This window comes from Primulina tabacum, chromosome 7 (genome assembly GCF_025594145.1).
Source record: "Primulina tabacum isolate GXHZ01 chromosome 7, ASM2559414v2, whole genome shotgun sequence".
Lineage (NCBI taxonomy): Eukaryota > Viridiplantae > Streptophyta > Magnoliopsida > Lamiales > Gesneriaceae > Primulina > Primulina tabacum.
This window is the reverse complement of record NC_134556.1, coordinates 22,461,732-22,482,315: the sequence shown is the minus strand read 5'-3', so window position 1 is coordinate 22,482,315 and position 20,584 is coordinate 22,461,732. Positions and strand designations below refer to the sequence as shown.

Below are 20,584 nucleotides of genomic sequence, written 5' to 3'. Positions count from 1 at the left end.
TAACCTTATTTTTACCGGATGAGTTGGATCGTTCCCAGGCTTGCTGCGACTTAATTCTAATATGTGACACATGCAATAAATCTTAACTTGACAAAAATTTAACAATAGAACCAAAAACGAGACGAATAGAACCAATAACTTGATTTTTAATCATGGCTTCGTACCAACCCGAACCAACATTAAACCGACGTTTAACCATGATTAAAATACCCCAAACATACTGAAAAATATGCATAATGACTGTAAAACACGAAAATGGGTGAAAGAAATCCAAAAACATAAAACGCTCTTTCGAGAGTCATTTTGGCACCTTTCACCGTAAATTCTCGTACGACCTCTAAACTCGACCAAATCACGAACGGCCAAAAACATGACTTTCCTAACTCATTAAGGTACTGTCCAGTCCAAGGCCATGGGCTAAAAGCCAACCAAGAACTCAAACAAGCACTAAAACCGAACAGCAAGTTTCTGTCAAATTACAGCAGTAGCAACTTGTGTGTTTGTGAGGTGAACTCTGAAATTTAATGACCAATGGCTTGAACCACCGCCCAAGGACTCTTACCAACATCCTAAGGTATGGCTTGGACCATGGCTAAGGGCTAAAAGCCAACCACAACCCAAGAAAATACCTAGGACACCGAAACATACCAACCGAGAACTCAATCCTGTGCAATGAGATGTATCGAGTTGTTCTATTGTCTGGTGTCGTTCCAGTGGCCATTTGATTGACCATGGCTCGATCTAGACATGATGGAGTGTTGTATGAACCATCGCTATGGGCTACAAGCCAACCATAATCCAAACAACACCTCAAAACCGAAACTATACTCACACAGAACCGAAAAGATGAAACCGAGTGACTCTTGCGTTTGCTGATGTAAAATCTGATGGATCCTTGAATCAGCTGGTAAAGACCGATTTGGTCACACCCTAGACATGTTAAGAGAGGGTTCTAACCATGGCTACAGCCCCTAGGACAGCCAAGATTTGAATACCCCCTTAAACCATTCAATGACAAAAACGTGACTCCATTTCAGCACTTGAGGGAAATGTTGCTGTCATTTCCTTGTTTGTGCGTGTATGGACTTGAACCATTGAACCAACAACACCCTAACACACTCTACATCATGCCTATAAGTCGCCATGTGTGCCTGGAAACGAAGCAACTCCTGAAACAAACAAAAAAAAACAGCAACCGTAAAGCACAAACAAGAAGCCGAGATGCAGGTTTTGAGTTTGAATAAGTTGCTGTCATATTTCGTGTTGTCACTTGATTCCTGAACATATATTGATTTAAAATACTTATTATGACTTGATTGAAGAGCAAAGGAATAATATATACATGCCTGGAATTTGTTTTGACACAAAACAAATCACAACGACAATACGACGCGACGGAGTCGGAGTTGGCTTTTCCTTCTTGTTTCTGCTGTTGTTCTCTCGAATTCAGCAGCTGGTTCTTTCTGATATTTCGAATGTAAGGGTGTAGTTGATGTTAGGGATGAAGGTGTATGATATAGGAGGTGTTAAAGGAGTCTTGAAGTGCATTTAGTGGAGAGTTACAAGTGAAGGAATAGAATGGAATTTGAATTGTTTCTTCAACATTGCTGTAGCTATCCTTATTCTTTTATTCTTCTGTCACTTACGATTTCAGTGTCTTCTGATATTTCCAAGCATGTGGAATGAAGGAATGGTATGTAATGGAGGTGGTGGTTACAAGAGGTGTTAAAGATACCATAATGTGCATTAAGGTGGGAGGTTACAAGTGAAGGCTTTGAATGAACTTTGAATTGCTCCTCTTACTTTGCTAGCCGAGTCTTATTTTTATTTTTTCCTGCATGTACTCGTTTATTTGTTAGCATATTGGATTGAGGAATAATTAGGGTGTATTATTGTTTGAATTTACTAATAATTTGTGAATTAAAATGAGAGAATGAATTCATCTTAATGGCCATTGAGGATGGTTTGAATGGTTTACTCTACACCTTTGAATTGTCTTGACCGAAAGTTACAACTCATTTGTATGGTATATTTTTATTTAAACATTGCATTTTACTTGTTTAAGATTTTAAACCTTTATTATGTATATTTTAATGCATTTACAAATTAATTTAGTTTAAAATCTTGCTTAGAATTTTGTATGGCATGCTTGACCTCAATTTAAGTATTTAAATGTTATGTTTAACTTCTTGACTATATTATACCTAGATTAATTCATCCTCAATTGTTTACACATTTTAATTTAAGCATTAATTAAATTTTGAACCTAAAAGAATTTATTTAACAACTTAATTCTAATTAATTTATTAAATCCCAAGGACATTCTTTTTCTTTAAATTAAATTATTCTTTGACTTAAATTAAATTTAGGAATATTTTTTTATTATTAATCTTATTTCTAATCTCCAAACTCCGGTCCAACCTCGCGTATTTATCTTGAAAATATAAAACTAAACATCTACCTTTAAAATAAATAATCATGACTTAAAATTATTAAAATAAATCAAACACTTCATATTTATATAAAATATTCATTTTTAATTTAAATAGTAGCAATTATGCATGGCTTATACGTAATCTGATTTTCGGGTTCTACATTTTTGTTGGATAAATGGAGAATTTCCTTCTTGGTTAGTTAATATTGTATCCATGAATTATCTTTCTTAATAAAAGTGATACGAGTTTATCAGTCAAAAAAATAAATTAGACTTTAAAATACTAAAACTTATAAGTAATTTAAAATGTCCATTTCTAACTTAAAATAAAATACCACATTTAAAAATTGCCAAAATCGTCATCAGTCTTCTCCTTTCCTCGATCCCGCATCGAATAATCGCCTGAAACATTAAACTCGTGAAATATTTTAACGTGCATCACATAAGCATGGATAATTTAAAATAATACAATTTAATAAATCATGCATCACTAAAAATCATTTTAAATTTAAATAAATGATTTAACAATTAAATAAATACATGAGTTTTACGTGTACTGATTTTGGGCTCTACAAGTACCTTGTAAATTCACCAAAACCTAATTGATCCCGCACTTCTTGAATGCCAGCTCAACATCTATAAATACATAAAAAGAAATACAATTTAACTTAATACCTACGTAAAAAAATCCTAAAACTTTCATTTTTTATTTTATATAAAAATCAGTTTTATTTCGATTTTAATATAAAAATAAAACAAAAAAATAACTTATCTTTTAGTTTATAAAAGCTTTTGTTCGATTTTTCCCCAAAATATAATAAATATTATAAGTTAGTCATTATCATTATATTTGACCATAAAATTAACGTTTAATGCCAAGTTTGTTACAATTTTAGGAACTAAATATTTGGAGTTGAAATGTTTAAGAACGAAAAGTGTTTTAGCAAGAAAATATAAGGAATGAAAGTGTATTTTTTTATAAACATATAAATTGTCAGTTTTGTATTATTCACACTAAAAAACGAGGTTAACACCCATTTTACCATTTAAATTTCATTCTTGACAAAATTACCCCTATACATTACTTTCTTTTTAGCATAAAATTTTGCTTCAACCCCAAATATTCAAATGCAGTAATTATATATTTTAACAACAAAAATAACCATATTTAAAAAAATCAGTCATAATTCTTGTTATATAAATAAATATACATAAAATAAAAGATCTAGATGCAATAAGTATGTGCTTTAACGACCAAAACTGTCATATTTTTTTTAGAAAAATTAGTCATATTTTAATTATATAAATAAACATAACATAAAATAACAAAAATTAAATAATCTTTTCTCAAATCAATATGTTTCATACATTATTCCAAGCTTTTAACTGGAGGTACAAATTTTGATTTAGGCCAAAATTTTGTTAAAGCTTTTGATAAAATGTGAAACATATTAAAAATCGTGATTAGAAGTAGCTTTCTATGTTATTTTATTTCCTTAAAAAAATATTAATATATGATGTAAAAATTAAATTTAAAATAACCTTGTGTTTTTGTTAAGAAAACTATTTTTAAGAAATATGCATACAATGAATTTGATAAATAGTTAATCATGTGATTAGTCTCCGTTATTTCTTATTATATATAGTGATTGAGTTAAAAAATTAAAATTTGTAAGTTAAAAATAATAATAAAACCTGGGATAAAAGCTAATAAGTAACAATAAAAAATACTTGATTTGAAATAAATTAAAATCAAATAAAAATATCTCAATTTAGAGCAGATCTTTTATCATACGATCTCACGAAATCTTTATCTGTGAGACAGATCAACCATACCGATATTCACAATAAAAAAAATAATACTCTTAACATAAAAAATAATATTTTTTCATAGATGATCCAAATAAAATATATGTCTCACGAAATACGACCCGTAAAACCGTGTCACACAAATTTTTGTCCTCAGTTTAATGAAAAAAAAGTGGATTTTATTGTGTGTTTTCTCTATTTATGGATATTGACAAATTTATTTATAATATTTTAAGTAATTGAGGACAGTTAATAAACTTACTAAAAAAATACAAAAACAATCAACTAAGGGTACAATTGTCAAATTATATTACTAAAAATAAAATGGAGTGTATCCATCCCTAAACATTAAATAAATAAACGACGACGAAGAAAATAAAAAGATTCTTTGTTAAATATTAAAATGAAACAAGAGAAAAGAGAGATCAGAGTCAGATGTAGTATTAGTGAGAAGCATGAAGTAACTATTACACAGCCATTGTGCCTCTAATCTCAGCCCCGACTTTGGAAAGGTCATATCCATCACAATACTCTTCAAGATCAATAGTCTTCGCCTCTCGATACAACTTCTTTGCAAGTAGGACGAAGCAAAATTGTGTGCTCGAACTGAGCTACGTAACTCCCCTTATTGTCGCAGAGAGGAGGATACGGCTACCAAAGTCGCAACGCAACACACATTAAATATCAATTTGATAAACCAATTAACTTGTAATATGGTGGAAGCTAGATCACTAAACGTATCCAAAGAACTCAATAATCATCATTGGCTGTAGTAGTCACAATCAAGAACATCTATCTGACCAAGTTCAACTCTACTACGTATGATAATCAAGTGTCAAGCAACCATGCATAATGAAATTCAAATAAGTGTCAGGAACGGGAAGAATAATTTTGGTATGTGGAGCTATCGAAGAATTGATTTACCATTCATCTAGGTCGTGATTACGAGAATGTACACTTTATCTGTATACTACTACCCAACCAATACAACCAATATCTTACACCTCTCTTGGAGAGGCCATGGTAGCAAAACTGGATCCACCATGTTAACAAGTACTGAGTAAGATGCAATATCAGAACTTCATATATGCGTAGAGCTATTGGCCATTACATTTTATTTTCCGCATCCCAACATTACAAGTTGGCCGACACATACCTAGACCCAAGATGACTACTAACAGTTCTATTGTTATTATATATTCTTCAGAATGGTCCGTTTAGTAACTTAGACCAGCATTCCTCCATAATTAAAATTACCAATAAGTTCATGCCAACTGATAGCTTCTTATTTTAGCTAGATATTTCTCAAATTAGGTCTTAAAAGACAAGTTTGATCACAGCGAGCTTGAGCGCAAGTTCAAGTCTAGAATCTCTACATTATTAGTGGCATGATACCATCATAATAACTGACACTATCTATTATAAAACTCTCTCCTAGTTTAATAATTCAGCTGGTGTATAGCTTTAATTTTTATAGTTTCTCTAACTATTCTTCGGATTTTTTTGTTCCAAAAACAATTATTTTAACCCAAAGACATTAGGCAAAGAGGCTAAGGTTTGAGCTAGCCAGGACTCCACTTATACGTAATAGTTGTTCTAAAACCAACTTTGAGATTTATGAGAAAATACTAGCAAAAATTCAACCTTGGGAGAAAAATCGTTTCAAATTATGCAATATGTAACTGTAGGGTCATAGATGTTAAATCAAGCCCAAGCTGCATTTTCAGTTTGAATTTTCCAACATAGAAATAAATGCAGCTAAAATGTTCACTTTTTCTTGCCACAAGTAATGTGCAAGTTTCTTAAACAATAATTCATACCTGAACAATACCAACGTCACACAAATTCTTCAGTGCCATCAAATACTTAGTTTCCCCCAGGCGGTCTAGATAACGCCTGCAAAAAGCCAATGTTGAGAAATTTTTATTAATCGTTGCCAACAACTGCTTTGCTCTGGGCAACCGCAGAGGAATATGGCCAACGTCAAAATTCTTCATGTAATGGCTGCATTCTAGATCTTCTCTGACATATCCTTTCCCTACATGAAAAACAAGAAGGAAAAAATAATGTTTTTTGCATCCGGCATAACTAATTCAACATTTGCATCCGGCATAACTAATTCAACGGTTTTATTTAAATGTATACAAAAGATGTAACCTGTAGATCCAAAAGTCTCAATGGCATAAAATTCACCCTCTTCCATTTTTGTTTGCTCCCCTCCTTTAACTATAGGAACAGATTTTCCAGCATGGATTTGATAACTCCCAATACTATGGCCATTCAAATTTCGAATACTTTTTACTGCCAAAATAGCCGAACCATCCAGAACAATCATATAACTTAAAAAAAAGTTTCTATACAGTCCAAATAAATGCTAAAAAAAATAACCAGATGTGGAACCTGACATATTTAATCTTTATTTAGTAATTAATTTATTTTCATGTTTGGTTACTTGACTAACTAGACTACTTCAATCTCTCAAGCTAAATAGATGGATGAAGCGGCTTGACAGTTACAAGTTGGAATAAAATTTCTAATGATCCAGGAATATCTAGAAACAGAATTATCCAGGAATTTTATAATCCATGGTCAACCTGTCAAGTGAAGTAATATTCAACATTTCCTTCGAAACAGAATTTCCAAGGCCAATTTAAAATTCCAGATGGCATAGAACCTTTTATATGTAATGACCTGAATCTTTATTTTGAATGAAGTACAAATTAAGAGATAATTAAAGAGTTGTTAATTAAGTATGATTAAGGAATTGATAATTCGGGATCAAGCTGTTGGGATCCACCGAATAAAAAAAAAGGATAACCCGATCTACTTCAGATTACATTATCCCGAAAAATCCAACTAGACAAATGAGATTCTGACACGTGGCAGATAAGATTGATTCAGATTTTCGGAACTAGTCCGCTGATTTCTTTTGTTTCCTACACGGCATTCTTCAGAGAGAGTTCCAGCCATATATCTTAGGTTTCTAGTCAGTTTCTAGGGCACTTTGGTGTCGGAAAGTTTCAGAGCTAGTGTCAACTCGAGAAAGGGTCGGTGAACTGAGATCGATACATCATCAGCGGGCTGACGGGATAAATAGTGATCTAAGAATCATTAGAGAGAACCTTGTAGCATGTTTGATCTGGTTTGATAGTGATTTCATTATGTTGGTGTTGTCTAGGTTAAGAGCTCTCTGTCAAATTGTTTTAGTGAGGTACGTGATGTACTAACTCAAGCGTATTATACACACTTATATGCAACATATTTATCTGTTGCATGATACATGTTTTACTGCTTCGTCATATTATGCATGACATATCATGTTGAGCCTGATATCTTTCGAGATATACCTCGTTCGTTGGGGCCGCTCAGCCCTATTCTGTATTGTGGACGATGGGGCATCGAGAGCTACAGTGTCCGACGGGACCCGCAGGCTATGATGAATTGGACATTGTAGGTCCACTTCTTGATGATGAGTGTGGGAGCCAAAACATGCCCAGGGCAGATCAGAAACTACACAGTCAGGCGCTTCAAGACCGAGCGAATATCCTCGATATCCGAGCATATTGCATTTCGCATGCATCATATCAGTTTGTATACTTGTATTCTCGTATTGGGCGATTGTCGCTCACGTCCTTGTTTTCATCTTGGGCACCCCATTCCACGGGGCAGGTCTTAGGTTGGACGGTTCGGACGACCAGGGCAGTGGCTAAAGCAGTTGGGTTTTCGGTAGTGATCCACTGGAAGTTTTATGTGTTTTATCATTTTCTCGTTCAGAATTATGTTTTCGTTATGGTTGTATTAATGTATAAGACTGCTGTTATTGTTCTGTTTTCGTTTGGGTTGTAAGATGATTAAGTATTTGGTTTCCGCTGTTTAATTGTTGTTTTTAAGTTTAATGTTGCATGTTTATTAGTCTGTTTAGTAGTGACTCGGGTAAGGACGCTACATTATATCTATGAAAATTTGGGTGAGAGAAATTCCAGTCCAGTGACTTCAATATAGCTGTAATTTGCCATAAAGTAGCAATTGACATGGTGACATTCTTACTAGAGCAACGAATTATAACCACACTATAAAACACATGTTGGCGGTGTTTTTCACACAAAAAATTCTAATATTCATAAATAAGCAGTAAGCTTCTGATTATTATGCCTATATCAGTTTAAAGAGAGTGTTTTTTCTTGCGTCCAGTACATGTCATCTGAAATAAGTAAATGCAACAAAAATAACTCAAATATACATGTGTTTACAAACTTTAGGTATATTTGGGAAAATCATTATCTAGTTCTAGAAGTAATGACTTGCCGAAGGGGCAAAGAAAAACATAAGAGTAGAGAGTTGAGCAGGCTTATTTTGTTTGGGTGAGATTACTAACTTAAACTAGGGTAAAGAGAGTGGGTCTCTTCGCACATAGGACTACCGTACAAGAGTACCTCTGGGAACTCTATTTTCATTATATGCCAATTAATTTCAGCTAACCACCTTCTTTGTTTTGCTGATTATTGTTTGACGAATTATTATACTTTTGCGGTTGAAACAATATACTTTCAAAAACAAATAAGTTCCCAATATAAACATTCTACACCATCACTGAGCAGAGTGTATCTCACTGCTCACACAAGTTACTCGAATATTCTGCTCAAGGCTATACCTTGAAACACCTTTCCATTAATTTCAACCTCATATGACTCCATGACCTCCTGGATTGCTGCACCAACATCACATAAGCGCACATCAATTCCCGCTTCCTGAAAATAAGCAAAATGTCACAAGTAGCACTGAGTTGTTCTCGTGAGGTTTATAATGGGTTTCTACAGAACTCACATTGAAAACACATCGGAAATATAAAATCGTTCGATCTCTCAATCCCGGAGACGATCGGTTGCCTATGATTCAAATAATAAAACATGCATACAACTCATAATTAAATGCGTGAAAAAAAATTATCGCACCACCTTGGTCGTGGATGGATACTCTGGTCATGTACCACTCAGACCCCATGGTAAGCTTTGCCACAACCACGATTCTCCAAAAATATGGTCCACACACCAAAAGAATCTACCACGAATAATTGTCACTAGACAACTATTCGATTTATAGTAACAAGAAATCTAGTATTGCAACCACAACACAGTCTTAACGATATATAGATTGTACAAAAACATGAAAGAAAAAATTTATTTAAAAAACATTTTAGGCTGAGAGAGATTCAATTCTCAATTTGCAAATCTCAAACTTCAAAATTTGAACTGCCCATCTCTGTTCGGCAAACCTATCAATTATATAATGTTATTTTATTTATTAGATTTTGTCTTAAAATTTTAATTTTATTTCAAAAATCAAATTTTTTATCATCTTTTCATCTTATCTTCCTTTGTGTAGATCAACCTATCCACATATAAGATAAGAAAAAATAATTTCCTTTTTTATTTGATATGGTATATTTTATTTTATGGGTATTTTTATTCCATAAAATCTATCAAATATAATTTTAATTTAAATACTTAAAAATATTTTCATAAAAATATCATAACATTTATATTATAATCCAGAAAACTAAATCGAATTTATTTTCACGACAAGCGTGACAAGCTCGTTATTACAGTTCTCATATCAACATTTCTACTTTCAAACTTTCCAAAAATAGAAAATTTACTACAAAGAGATTTTACTCGATTTTCTTCCCAACTTTGACTCATAATCAATATAATAAGCTTAGAAATTTAACCATATTAAATTTCTAATTCTTAAATTCAGCTCATTGAATTTAATTATCTTGTTCGTGTATCAGCATTTGTGTGACCTTCAATAGTTTAGGTGCATGTTAGTTGTGGGATCACAACTCTTTCTGATTTTAGAATAAACCCATCTAATTGTCCCTATTAATTTATCAAACTCTTTTAATTATCAATAGCCGAACTCGTTTCGGTTTAACCCACTGAATTGTGATTAGCGCCCAACAACTTCGCGTCACGATCCACTATATACAAAACTAATAGTGCTTGCAAGAACTTTCAGTTACAGTTAGAGTGCAGTACGATCCTTTCATCTCATATGTCCCTATCGAATTTTGGGACATTGGTTTGCCGAGATCTCAATATAAATCCAATAGTTATGCGTACGTTCCTAAGTTTCATATCCCATTGTATGTAACTAGATAAATCTTTTCTCCAAAACATACATTCTACTCTGGCCAGAGATTCCTAGGAATATTAACTTGACAGAACACATAGGACATCGACTAATATAATCGAGCGCCTGAATTCCAACTACAAAGTCATAAGCTCCTATCTAATTTACAAAAGACTGAACTTGCAACCTTGTGACCCTCAAGGAGTCAAAAACAAGTCACAGTGCAGTGTTCGTTGAAAAGAGCTATAGTGGGGTATTGGATTGTTAGGATTAATGGAGCACAAATGTAACTAAAAATTCTCTAGTCGATCAGTGTGTAACTACTTAGAAAATTTAGGGCGAGTATAGTTCAGCGTACTTATCTCATAAGCACCTATTCGAGTATGCGGATGTCCAAACATCCATGCTAATACGAACGTAGCACTGTCATGAATATTAGTCTCAAGTGAGCTAGTCAATATCATTTTTCTGGAGAGCTCATCGACTAGGTACTACTTTAGAGATTACAGTCACTAAAAATGTGTTTCATGATTACCAACACTTGCGTAATCACATTTCTCATTGATTGTAGTAAACTCAAGGTTTTTATATTAATGCAAATGCATGAATATAAATATAAAAAAATGTAAGATAAATAACAATTTATAGAATAAAGAATTTTTTATAGAAAAATCACAGCCACAAGTTGGTTTGTTGGACACCCCTACGCTAACAGTTTCTCCGTTTCACTACTAATTATTCAGAATATCGGTTTAAGAAAAAGGTGTTAGCATAAAATGTTGGAAACCCACCTTGATTCCCGTATTTGTAGCTTCCCTCGAGGCCTCAAGCAGTGGATAAAACATTGGGTTGAATGCAACAGTAAACGCACAGTCAACTATATGTCCTGAAGATTTAAAAAAAAAAAAAAACCAATATAGCATTAAACCTAAGTAAAGCAAAACAGTCTGGCAAAAAGATCAAGGAGCCTCGAAAATATTAACACAGAGGAAAAGCTATATCACCATCAATATGAGTTCCAAAGTCCAGTTTCATCACATCATCATACTGTAGTACAGTTTTATCTCCAGTATTTGGTGTCCAATGAGCAGCCACCCTGAAATAAGAGGAGGCAGAGCCGCAGAACGAAGAGAATGAATAAGTGTATTATCACGGAAAGCCTATCTAGGCCTAAACATCACGAGGTCAGATGCCTCAGCTGACATCAAACTTACCAGTTCAATGAGCATCCCGTAGGAAATGCAATTCCTGCTTGCAAACCATTTTCTGATATCAATTTACGAACTGTATTTTCTAAGGTCTCACAAAGGTCTGTCATCAACAGTCCAGGCTTCAAATTTTGTTTTATGTACTTTCGGACCTGTCAAATATTAATATAATTTATGAGCGCGTACTGATTCTTAACTAAATTTTGTTCAATACGCGCCCAATTATACTTCCATATGATAAGTGAAAGCTGCTACCTGACGGTGGACTTCTGCTGCCTGGCGAACTGAATTATAAATTGGCTTTTCCAGTCGTTCTAGTTCTCTCTTCTCTTCGGATGTAGTTCTCCACAAGTTACTATATTGAGTTACCAGTAATAAATGAGCTTTTCAGTCTCTTTCAATAAACCATACATACAGTAGGTGAGAATTTCAGAAATAAAAGTGAATAAACAATAAAAATTATTTATAAAATTCATGACACTTAAAATAGCTAATTGATTCTATTGATACAGAGGCAAGGTCCAGAAACACTAAATGAAAGGAAGATGAGCCGCACTGATACACATAAAACAAAAATTTGGCACCCGACATTCAAATTTATCATGAGTATCTCGCAGTGACGAGGAAGAACTACAGTACAGGTGGAGATACATTTCTTTCTTTGATGCTGATTGTCCTTGAGTAATTTAAATGACAATCCCTAAGTTTACAAGAACTTTCAACACTAGTCCCCAGAAAATTGACAAGCCATTTACGTTTAAGGATCAGATGATATCATATTCTTCATAACAGATGATTAGATGACTGAAGGCATCTCCGTTTCTAGATTCAGCAGACTCTGCTCCTTCAAGTAAAAAAGAGTTCTGATAAACCTCAAACGTAGAAAGACAGCCCCAATGACCACTGATTGCTACAAAATACTCCATAATATAAACCTCCATCTTCTATTGTTGATGACCCATCTAAATCTTGCAATCTGAAGCATGCCTAACAAAATCAATAAACTCAGAGTTGCAACTCACACTATTATTTGAGATATTGGAGCAAAACATAACTCGGCCTGAAAATAAAACCAGACTAAATTCATATGGCCTTAATAAATGCTAAATGATACAAGATCACTGCTAAAAAAGCTCCATGGAGATGACTCTATTGAAAACAAAAAAATTTGCTAGACGTAATGTTAGGGATTTAAATAATATGCTATGTAGCACGGACACCTTAAAAAAAATTTTGAAGTATCGAACCCTAATACAACACGGATCATACGCGTGCCGAATTCGGCAAAATCCATGTCTCTGACTTTTTTAAGGTTGACCAGTCGGATAATTTTTAGACGCGGCAAGGACATGACGCAAATACATTTCGGGAAAAAAAATCAGATTTTTTTTTAAAATCTCTGCTCTGAAGATGCACATTGTATATATTTACAAAATTATGTACATATATTTATATAAATATTTATATCTCTACAATTTTTAATTTTTAATACTAAATTTATATATATATATATAATATTTATATTTTTTTTATAATTGTCATATTATAGCCGTATTGTGTCTTATATTTTCAAAGTTTGTCATATCGCCGTATTCGTATCGTATTCGATTCGATACCCGTACCTATGCAACATAAATAATATGTTTATGGGCTTTAATATATTGGGACCAGAACAAAAAAGGCCCAAGAGTCACAAGGCCTTGAAGAATCTAGAGAGGGAGGATGGAATAAAAATGTAAAGGAGAGAATGGTTATGGTTATTCTGTTATTTTTGTTCTTGAGTGTTGTTACTAGCTTAGGCGAAATACTAGAATTTAGCTAGAGTTTGTACTTTGTACACGGAGTTCATCGAAAAGACCTTATTACATTTAAGTTTATTACAATCAAATTTACATCACATATTTCAGCTTCATCGTTTGTGTTTGATGGTGAAATTCATAGCCATATTTGTATCTTCGTGGCCAAGAACATTATAACAATTGGTCCGACCTGCCATTGCCACTACCGGTATCGAGGCGAAGGTGGAAAATCTGGAAAATCAGTTCATTGCTTCAAGAAACAACGGTTTCCGTCCACAAAAAGCTCGGCCACGACTATTCTTATGGAGCATTTGCTGCCAGATAAACTCAAAGATGCCGGACACCACCATGTCTCCCATGGATCACATTCCCACTGCCCAACCTTTGCCCAGTGTGAATCATTGAAGGAGCCATCCACGAAAATATCAAGAATGGGCGCAGTTACTGAGCGAGAAGGAAAAGTTCCCATGCCAAATCGTAGGAGAATCTAAAATACCTCCTGTCATGAAGAGATCCAACAAGTCCCACACGAGGAGGTGGAGAAACCTGTGATCAACAAGGAAAACTTCGGATCGGGGAGTAGAAGTCAAGGACTATCCTACAACAATGTCAAAGACAAACTCGGCAATGGGGCTTTAGGGAACATGGAGGAATACTTGTTGTAGACAAATCCAAGTTTTCTCACCAGACAATACCCAAATACATGCACTCACAAGAAAAAGCCTACAACCTAAGGATTTTCCAATGGATTAAAAAGAAAGCTCCAGACAAGGCAAACCCTCCATGAAAATTTCTCTCAGCGTTGAAGGAAAGGCAGACTATTTTGGGCCTGCAGATTTTGAGACAATGATTTGGACAGCCCAGAAGTGGGCTCTGATAGAAGAACCTAACATGGACTGCTTTTCTGAAGGCCCAGAACTAATAGTGGGAGAATTAAGAGCTGACAGGATCTACCGATGAATGCAGTTCTCTACTTATCTCTAAGATATTAGTCAGTGTGCTTGCTGGAATTCAGTTTTTGCAATGGAGGATGGTGGACCAAGCCACAATTATAATTCTAAGTACACAGTATAGAGATCGGGATTACCGATTGACGAAAAGAACATAATTGTAGTAGCGGGTAAAATATGGATAGGTGCTGGGTATCAAGTTAGAGTGAGGAGATGTCACGGATCGAAAATACGAATATCACATGGGGAGATTGCTGTCGACAGCTATGTGTTTGGGAAAAATAGGAAGGATTTTAGGCTGATAGTTGCTCGGAGTTAGTTTGGGTTACGTTGGGTTAGATTGGATGCGTATGCATGGGAAGAGAGCCGATGTTCTGGAAGAAGCTACTGAAATAGCAAAAAAAAAAAAAAAAAAAAAAAGAGGAAAGAGTGGAGTGAAACCAATTGGTGTCCGGAATGGGTTGATAAGGAGGGTGAGTGCGCCTATACGCTTCAGTTACCAAATGACTCTCGAGTCAATCATGTGCACACATCCTATCTCAAGAAAGCACTGAGCAGTTTATTACTTGAACAAAAATTACTAACGGGCTTAGAGAACGACTTGACGAGTGAATATGGACTTGAACAGATATTGGGAAGGAAACAAGCATCAAGGGCATGAGCAAACACTTCAAGTGTTGGGGCATTGGAAGGTGTCCACAGCTAAGGATGCCACCTGGGAAGACACAATTATGTTATTGACACATTTTCAAGATTTTTGTCTTGAGGACAAAACCTTTTTTAGGAGAAGGGTACTGTTAGGGACATAAATATGTTTATGAGCTTTCATATGTTGAGCCCAGACGAAAAGAGGCCAAGAGTCACAAATCCTTGGAAGAATCTAGAGGAAGACTGGAAGAGGATTGAATAAAAATGTGATGGAGCGAAGGGTTATGGGCATTCTGTTTTTTTTCTTCTTGAGTATTGTTACTAGCTTAGGCTAGGGAAATAGTAGAATTAGCTAGAGTTTGTACATAGTCAGAGTTTATCTCTGGGAAATGACATTATTATATTTCAGTTTATTACAATCAATTTTACCTAATACGTTTCACCTTCAACATTTGTGTTTGATCATATAATTCTTAGCCATACTTCTGTATCTTCGTGGCCAAGAAACCAGCAATCTAACATGTAACAAAGACATGTCAGGGAACATAAACCTGTTTTATATCAAATAATTTCCTTAATAGTATACCTGGATGACTTGTTGTGAGCGAACAGAATTTACAAGAGTTGACACGTGACAAATCAACAACCAGAAACTTGCTTCATACCGAATAATTTCCTTAATAGAGCAAAAAAATTTAAACAAGCCCAAATTTAATTTACAAGGAAGCCATACACAAACAGAAACCTCTACCTGGACTAAAGCTACTCAGAACTTCAACACATCAAATTTAATAAAGTCACAAAATTTTATGAATCACAATCAAAGACCCATTAAAAGAGAAAACCTAAGAGAAACGGAAACCCAATTACAGTGGATGTCTGGAAAAGGATATATGAGGAACACATAAGAAAACGTATAAAAGGAATTTTCTTCAATCTTGATTTGTGCCCAAATCAGAGATTCAACAAGGACACACATAAAAAGTTATTTATATGGAATCATGGTCATTCCATTTGCCCATCAATAATCAATCGGGATATATGTTTTAATTTCTTTCAAATTAAACAATTTTGTTTCTCCCAAGGATTTTTATTTATGTTCCTACTTAATATCCATTATCTTTTCTCTAGACCAACAATCTCTCAGCAAAACAAAAATAAATCCACAGCAAACCAAAGGGAAGAAAAACAAAGCACTTACTTTTCCGCCAAAGACATAGTAAAGTATCTAGCGACTTAGCACCATATTTTAACCAATAAAAGAAACACACAATCTTAAATAAACATACTCATCCTTATATTGCTGAATTTCACCCTCTGGAAACTCGCCGGATGCAAAGAGTTCTATCACAGGAACGGATGGACAGTCAGTTTGCTGAGGTGGTTCTTTCTTCTTCCTGCAAATAAGGAAAAGATGATTACAAGTTAATCGAAGTCCAGCTAGAAAACAAAGACAAAAATCACAAAACAATGAAAGGAAAAAAAACCAAGAGATACATGTGAATATTTTCTCACTTGCTTTTACTTTTCCTCTTCTTCTTCTTTGCAGCTTCTAATATAATTAGATACATGCAATGTACAAGTAGACAGAAAAAAGTTTAATAAAACCATTAAACAAAAGAGATCGTCATCAGAATTCGAGAACACTACAATGTGTCCCATAAAGAATACTTATATGAATGGATCCATAAGAATCTTCACTCAATCAGAAAGTTAAAAGTAAAAAGTACACTAAACTGTCAGTGGAACCATCAAACAAGGTCTGCTCGTAAAAAACAAACAAAAACAAAATCCAAACATTTACAAACATAACCAAAAAAAAAATGATGAATTGGCAAAAGCCAGTACCCAGGTGAAATTAATCTTCATGAAGAGGAACCACATTCCCATACCACAACATTTCATAGAAATCAACAATTATTCAATTTTTCTATAAAACAATGATACCATCATATTAATCCAGCTTCCAGCACTCCATTATTCAAAGTCTCAGGCTATTACATATGGTTATATTTTTTAATGATTGAGAATCGATGGAACAAGCTGCTAGGAAGTTTTACTTACTGATAAATTTTGCAAATAGAACCTTCAAACAATTTACTTTGAATTACATCAAGGGATTGCACCGCTCTCAACTATCTAATTTGATAGGTAGTAAAAGTTGTTTTCTAGTTTCTCAAATAAGTAATTTGCATAGATAGATCTTTATAATATATCCTCAAGATATGACTTTGTAGATGAAACAATCATAAATTTGTTTCTTGTCAACATATGTAATTCAAGAATTTTAAATGAACTCATGATTTATGCAGCCACGGGGGGTTTCGAATGCTAAAATGCATATTACCTACTTCTATTAAGACTGATGTTCTAATTCAAGTTGGGAAGCAGAAATACGTGTTGGAACCTTCGAATTTCATTTCAATTTGAATGCACAGACGCGCAAAAGAAAGCTACAAATCTCAATGAAAGCTGAAGCCATCTTGCAGCACCAAAAACTTCACAACTATCCTGACTACGTAAAGCATTTTGCGTTCAGGACACGACCACGTGTTTCCCAAACGAAGCAGAATTAGAGGCATTAATTAAAATATTAACAAAGAATCAAGTTCATTTTTCTGTGAATTCACATAAAGTTGCGCTCTTTATCTTCTTCACGAGAATCATTTCCACCCCTTAATCAAATACCCAAACTTTACATATTCACTCTTAATACAACAACGTTCTTCAATGCATGAGAAAATTACCTTGTGGCTCATCCAAAGTCAAATCAGCAACTTTATCCTCAACATCCTCACATTCAGTATTCTTACTCGCTGATTCGCCAACCACAAGTTCCGACGCTCCTTCCCCAGTACACTTTCGTGCCGGTAAATCATCAGCAGACATCTCCATCGCAGCTGTAAAAACAACAATCAGTCAATACATCTCCATTTTGAAATTCTTGTTATAACAAATCAGAAAGAAAAAATTTAGGGCTCAACTCAAATCTATATTTTTCCTTTCAGGTCCGGTGGTTAAAGTAAAACTTTAGATTGACAATCAGCGCCGCCGAGGGAAGAGGAGGGTCTAGTTCGGAAATATTTTGGTCCGACCTTTACGTATATCTACTCTACAAAGTCCAAAGTGTGATATTATATCAGCTTCCAGGATATACATGTATTGCGTTTCTCCATGTATGATGGTAGTTAACTGGTACATTATATATAAACTAGCTATTTTGCACACGCACAATTTTTTTATAATTATCTATGGATTAGACAAATTATCGAGAGATTAAAGTACTATTTAAATCGTTGTAATTTTAAAAAAAACAAAATGTTTTTTGAAATTAAAAAAAATAAAAACAAAAATGTAATTTTGATATCAAATGAGGGCAAAATTGGAAAAACAAAAAACAGATCAATTTTTTGTCTCTAGCATGGAGATTCTTAATAATAGTAATAGATATAAATAATTCAAGAGATAAATTAATAAAGGGCAGTGATGAAAGTTGTTGAGCACAAAAAATAGCCCGCACACTTCAAAAAAAAAAAACCCAATAATCCATCATAAAAAAATCTATAAATGGGTAAGAGAACTCTATTTTGGAGGTGGCTTTCCATTTTTCGCTCAAAATTTTTTTTTTGGTTTTATTTGGTTTGGGATAATGTTGATTTGAGTATCTAATGGTTTTTGTCGAGTACTTAGCGGCGTCTCTAGCAATCTTTTCGTGATGCAGGTGACAATCATATTCTTTTTCTTAGGATTTGTAGGACGACATCTGTTGATATATTATTTTCTCGCAACGAAAAAATAGCGGAAGTTTAAACTTTTAGTTTTGACATTCAAAACTTATTTTGGCTTCGTATTATTCAAATACATACTTAGAATATTTAGAGTATTAATATTTGTATTCTAAACAAATGACACCAAAAATATTTTGAATTTTAATAAAAGATAGTTTTTTTTTGTAAATCCCTACGAGCAGTCAAGTGGAAGTCGCCTTTCTTTATTTACTTAATCAAGTCCACGGTCGAAGACTGTAATCTTCTTCTAATTTGCACTAGATGATATAGAAGAAATTAACTTTGAGATTAGACACCGAAAGGCAACGACGAAGCAGCGGCGCACAATGGTCATGGTGGAACTCGGTCGTGACATTCAAAGTAAGGTGGTGGTCAAATATTGTGTGTTGTGAGGAGAGACAAAATGCCTAGTATGTAAATTTGACATGTATTGTCATATTTAAAATTGTCATGAATTACGTCATAATCCTACTTTAACTCTTAAGTCAAAAACTGTTGGGCTAAACGTGCATGAGTGAGAGTAGTACTGAGATGGATGACCTCATGGAAGTTGTCATGCGTCAAGCTGGTGACGTTGTACCGCTTGATCTGGTTGGTTAGTGGACTGTAAAAGAGTGACATCAGATCTTAAAGGTTAATATTGTCTCAGTTGAGGATAGGGCAGATAGTAGGGAAAGGGTAAGACTGATCTTTAAGGGATATGAAACAACATTAACAAATAAACACGCACCTCCTTGGACTCATGATCCTAACAACCCGACTCATTAGCACCCAAGTAGGTGTACTCTGCGCTGCCACATGTATAAAGAAATAAAGTTGCGTCTTGGCTAACAACTATAACTTTTGGTCTAGTGGTAAGCGCTTGATCCTAACAAAATCCTAATTGAACTCCTGGGAGTTTTAAATCTTCTCTAGTTTTTATTGCCTAACTAAAACTATTGCTAGTTAGAGTTATAATGTATCGTACTTTTAAACTACTTAAAATTTTGCGAAAAATAAAAAATTTCTTAAATAATTAACAACCTCTCAAAATACACTTGTAAATAAAATATTTGATCAAATATTTGGAATGTAAACGAACTTGCAACAAGTACTGGTTTAAAACAACATAAAGTAATTCGTTAAAATCAGAGTAAATGAGTTCAACATGCATAAAAATCATTAAACTTAAGCGGTCCTCGGGTTAGTCCTCCGTCCAGTCCGAGTCATCTCACTGGTCTCCGCCTCTCGTCTCCTCAAACTCGTCCTCACCTGCAACGATCAAGTCTAGTGAGTCTAAAGACTCAACATGTATAAACTGAGAATAACGAATAATACATAATAAATCCACATGCATTTTAAAGTAGTCCATACATACTTAAAACCTGAACATACTAACATAACCATAGACGTGCCATCATTTCATAAACGTGCTTGAAACATACGTACTTAAACATACATAATAATCATCATTTTGCGTAAAGATTTATTTCAAAGCAAGTGACACATAACATAATGCGTCTGATCAGACTAAACCACAGTACTGAGCTGACAAGGATGTCCACTGCCACATACATAAGATCCTCGGTCATGCTTTACCGGGTGGATTGGTCCCTTGTCATACTTTACCGCTTCTCAATCCTGATCATAACCCGATGATGCTTTACCAGGGTGGAGAGGTTCCCGGATGCGTTCTCCAGCTTCCAAATCCGTTCGTAATTGGTCACAAACAAATCGCATACCTCAAAAACATAAAACATTTTCTTTTTGCACGTCCAACATACTTACATACCGAAGTCATTAAATAAATTATGATTTTCTAGACCACTCGAGACTT

The 20,584-nt window shown here is 34.2% G+C and overlaps 1 protein-coding gene across 1 annotated transcript; it reads right to left on the bottom strand.

Moving 5' to 3' along the window:
- Positions 1-4,529: 4,529 nt before the first annotated feature.
- Positions 4,530-18,142, bottom strand: LOC142551175 (methionine aminopeptidase 2B-like). Its single transcript, XM_075660256.1, has 12 exons — positions 17,965-18,142; positions 17,728-17,880; positions 16,496-16,532; positions 16,270-16,377; positions 11,839-11,938; positions 11,590-11,735; positions 11,380-11,471; positions 11,167-11,261; positions 8,895-8,991; positions 6,401-6,544; positions 6,064-6,281; positions 4,530-4,894 (listed from the first exon to the last, which is right to left on the bottom strand). Exons 2-12 carry the CDS (start codon positions 17,873-17,875, stop codon positions 4,784-4,786), a joined length of 1,296 nt encoding a protein of 431 aa, XP_075516371.1. The 5' UTR covers positions 17,876-17,880; positions 17,965-18,142; the 3' UTR covers positions 4,530-4,783.
- Between the last annotated feature and the right edge of the window lie 2,442 nt (positions 18,143-20,584).

Excerpts from the sequence above, each read along its gene's own strand:
- LOC142551175 (XM_075660256.1), bottom strand. The coding sequence starts at position 17,875 with ATGGAGATGTCTGCTGATGATTTACCGGCACGAAAGTGTACTGGGGAA. Across the intron at positions 11,736-11,838 it reads CAGCAGAAGTCCACCGTCAG|GTCCGAAAGTACATAAAACA; the intron begins GTAGCAGCTTTC and ends AATATTTGACAG. Across the intron at positions 11,262-11,379 it reads CTTTGGAACTCATATTGATG|GACATATAGTTGACTGTGCG; the intron begins GTGATATAGCTT and ends TTAAATCTTCAG.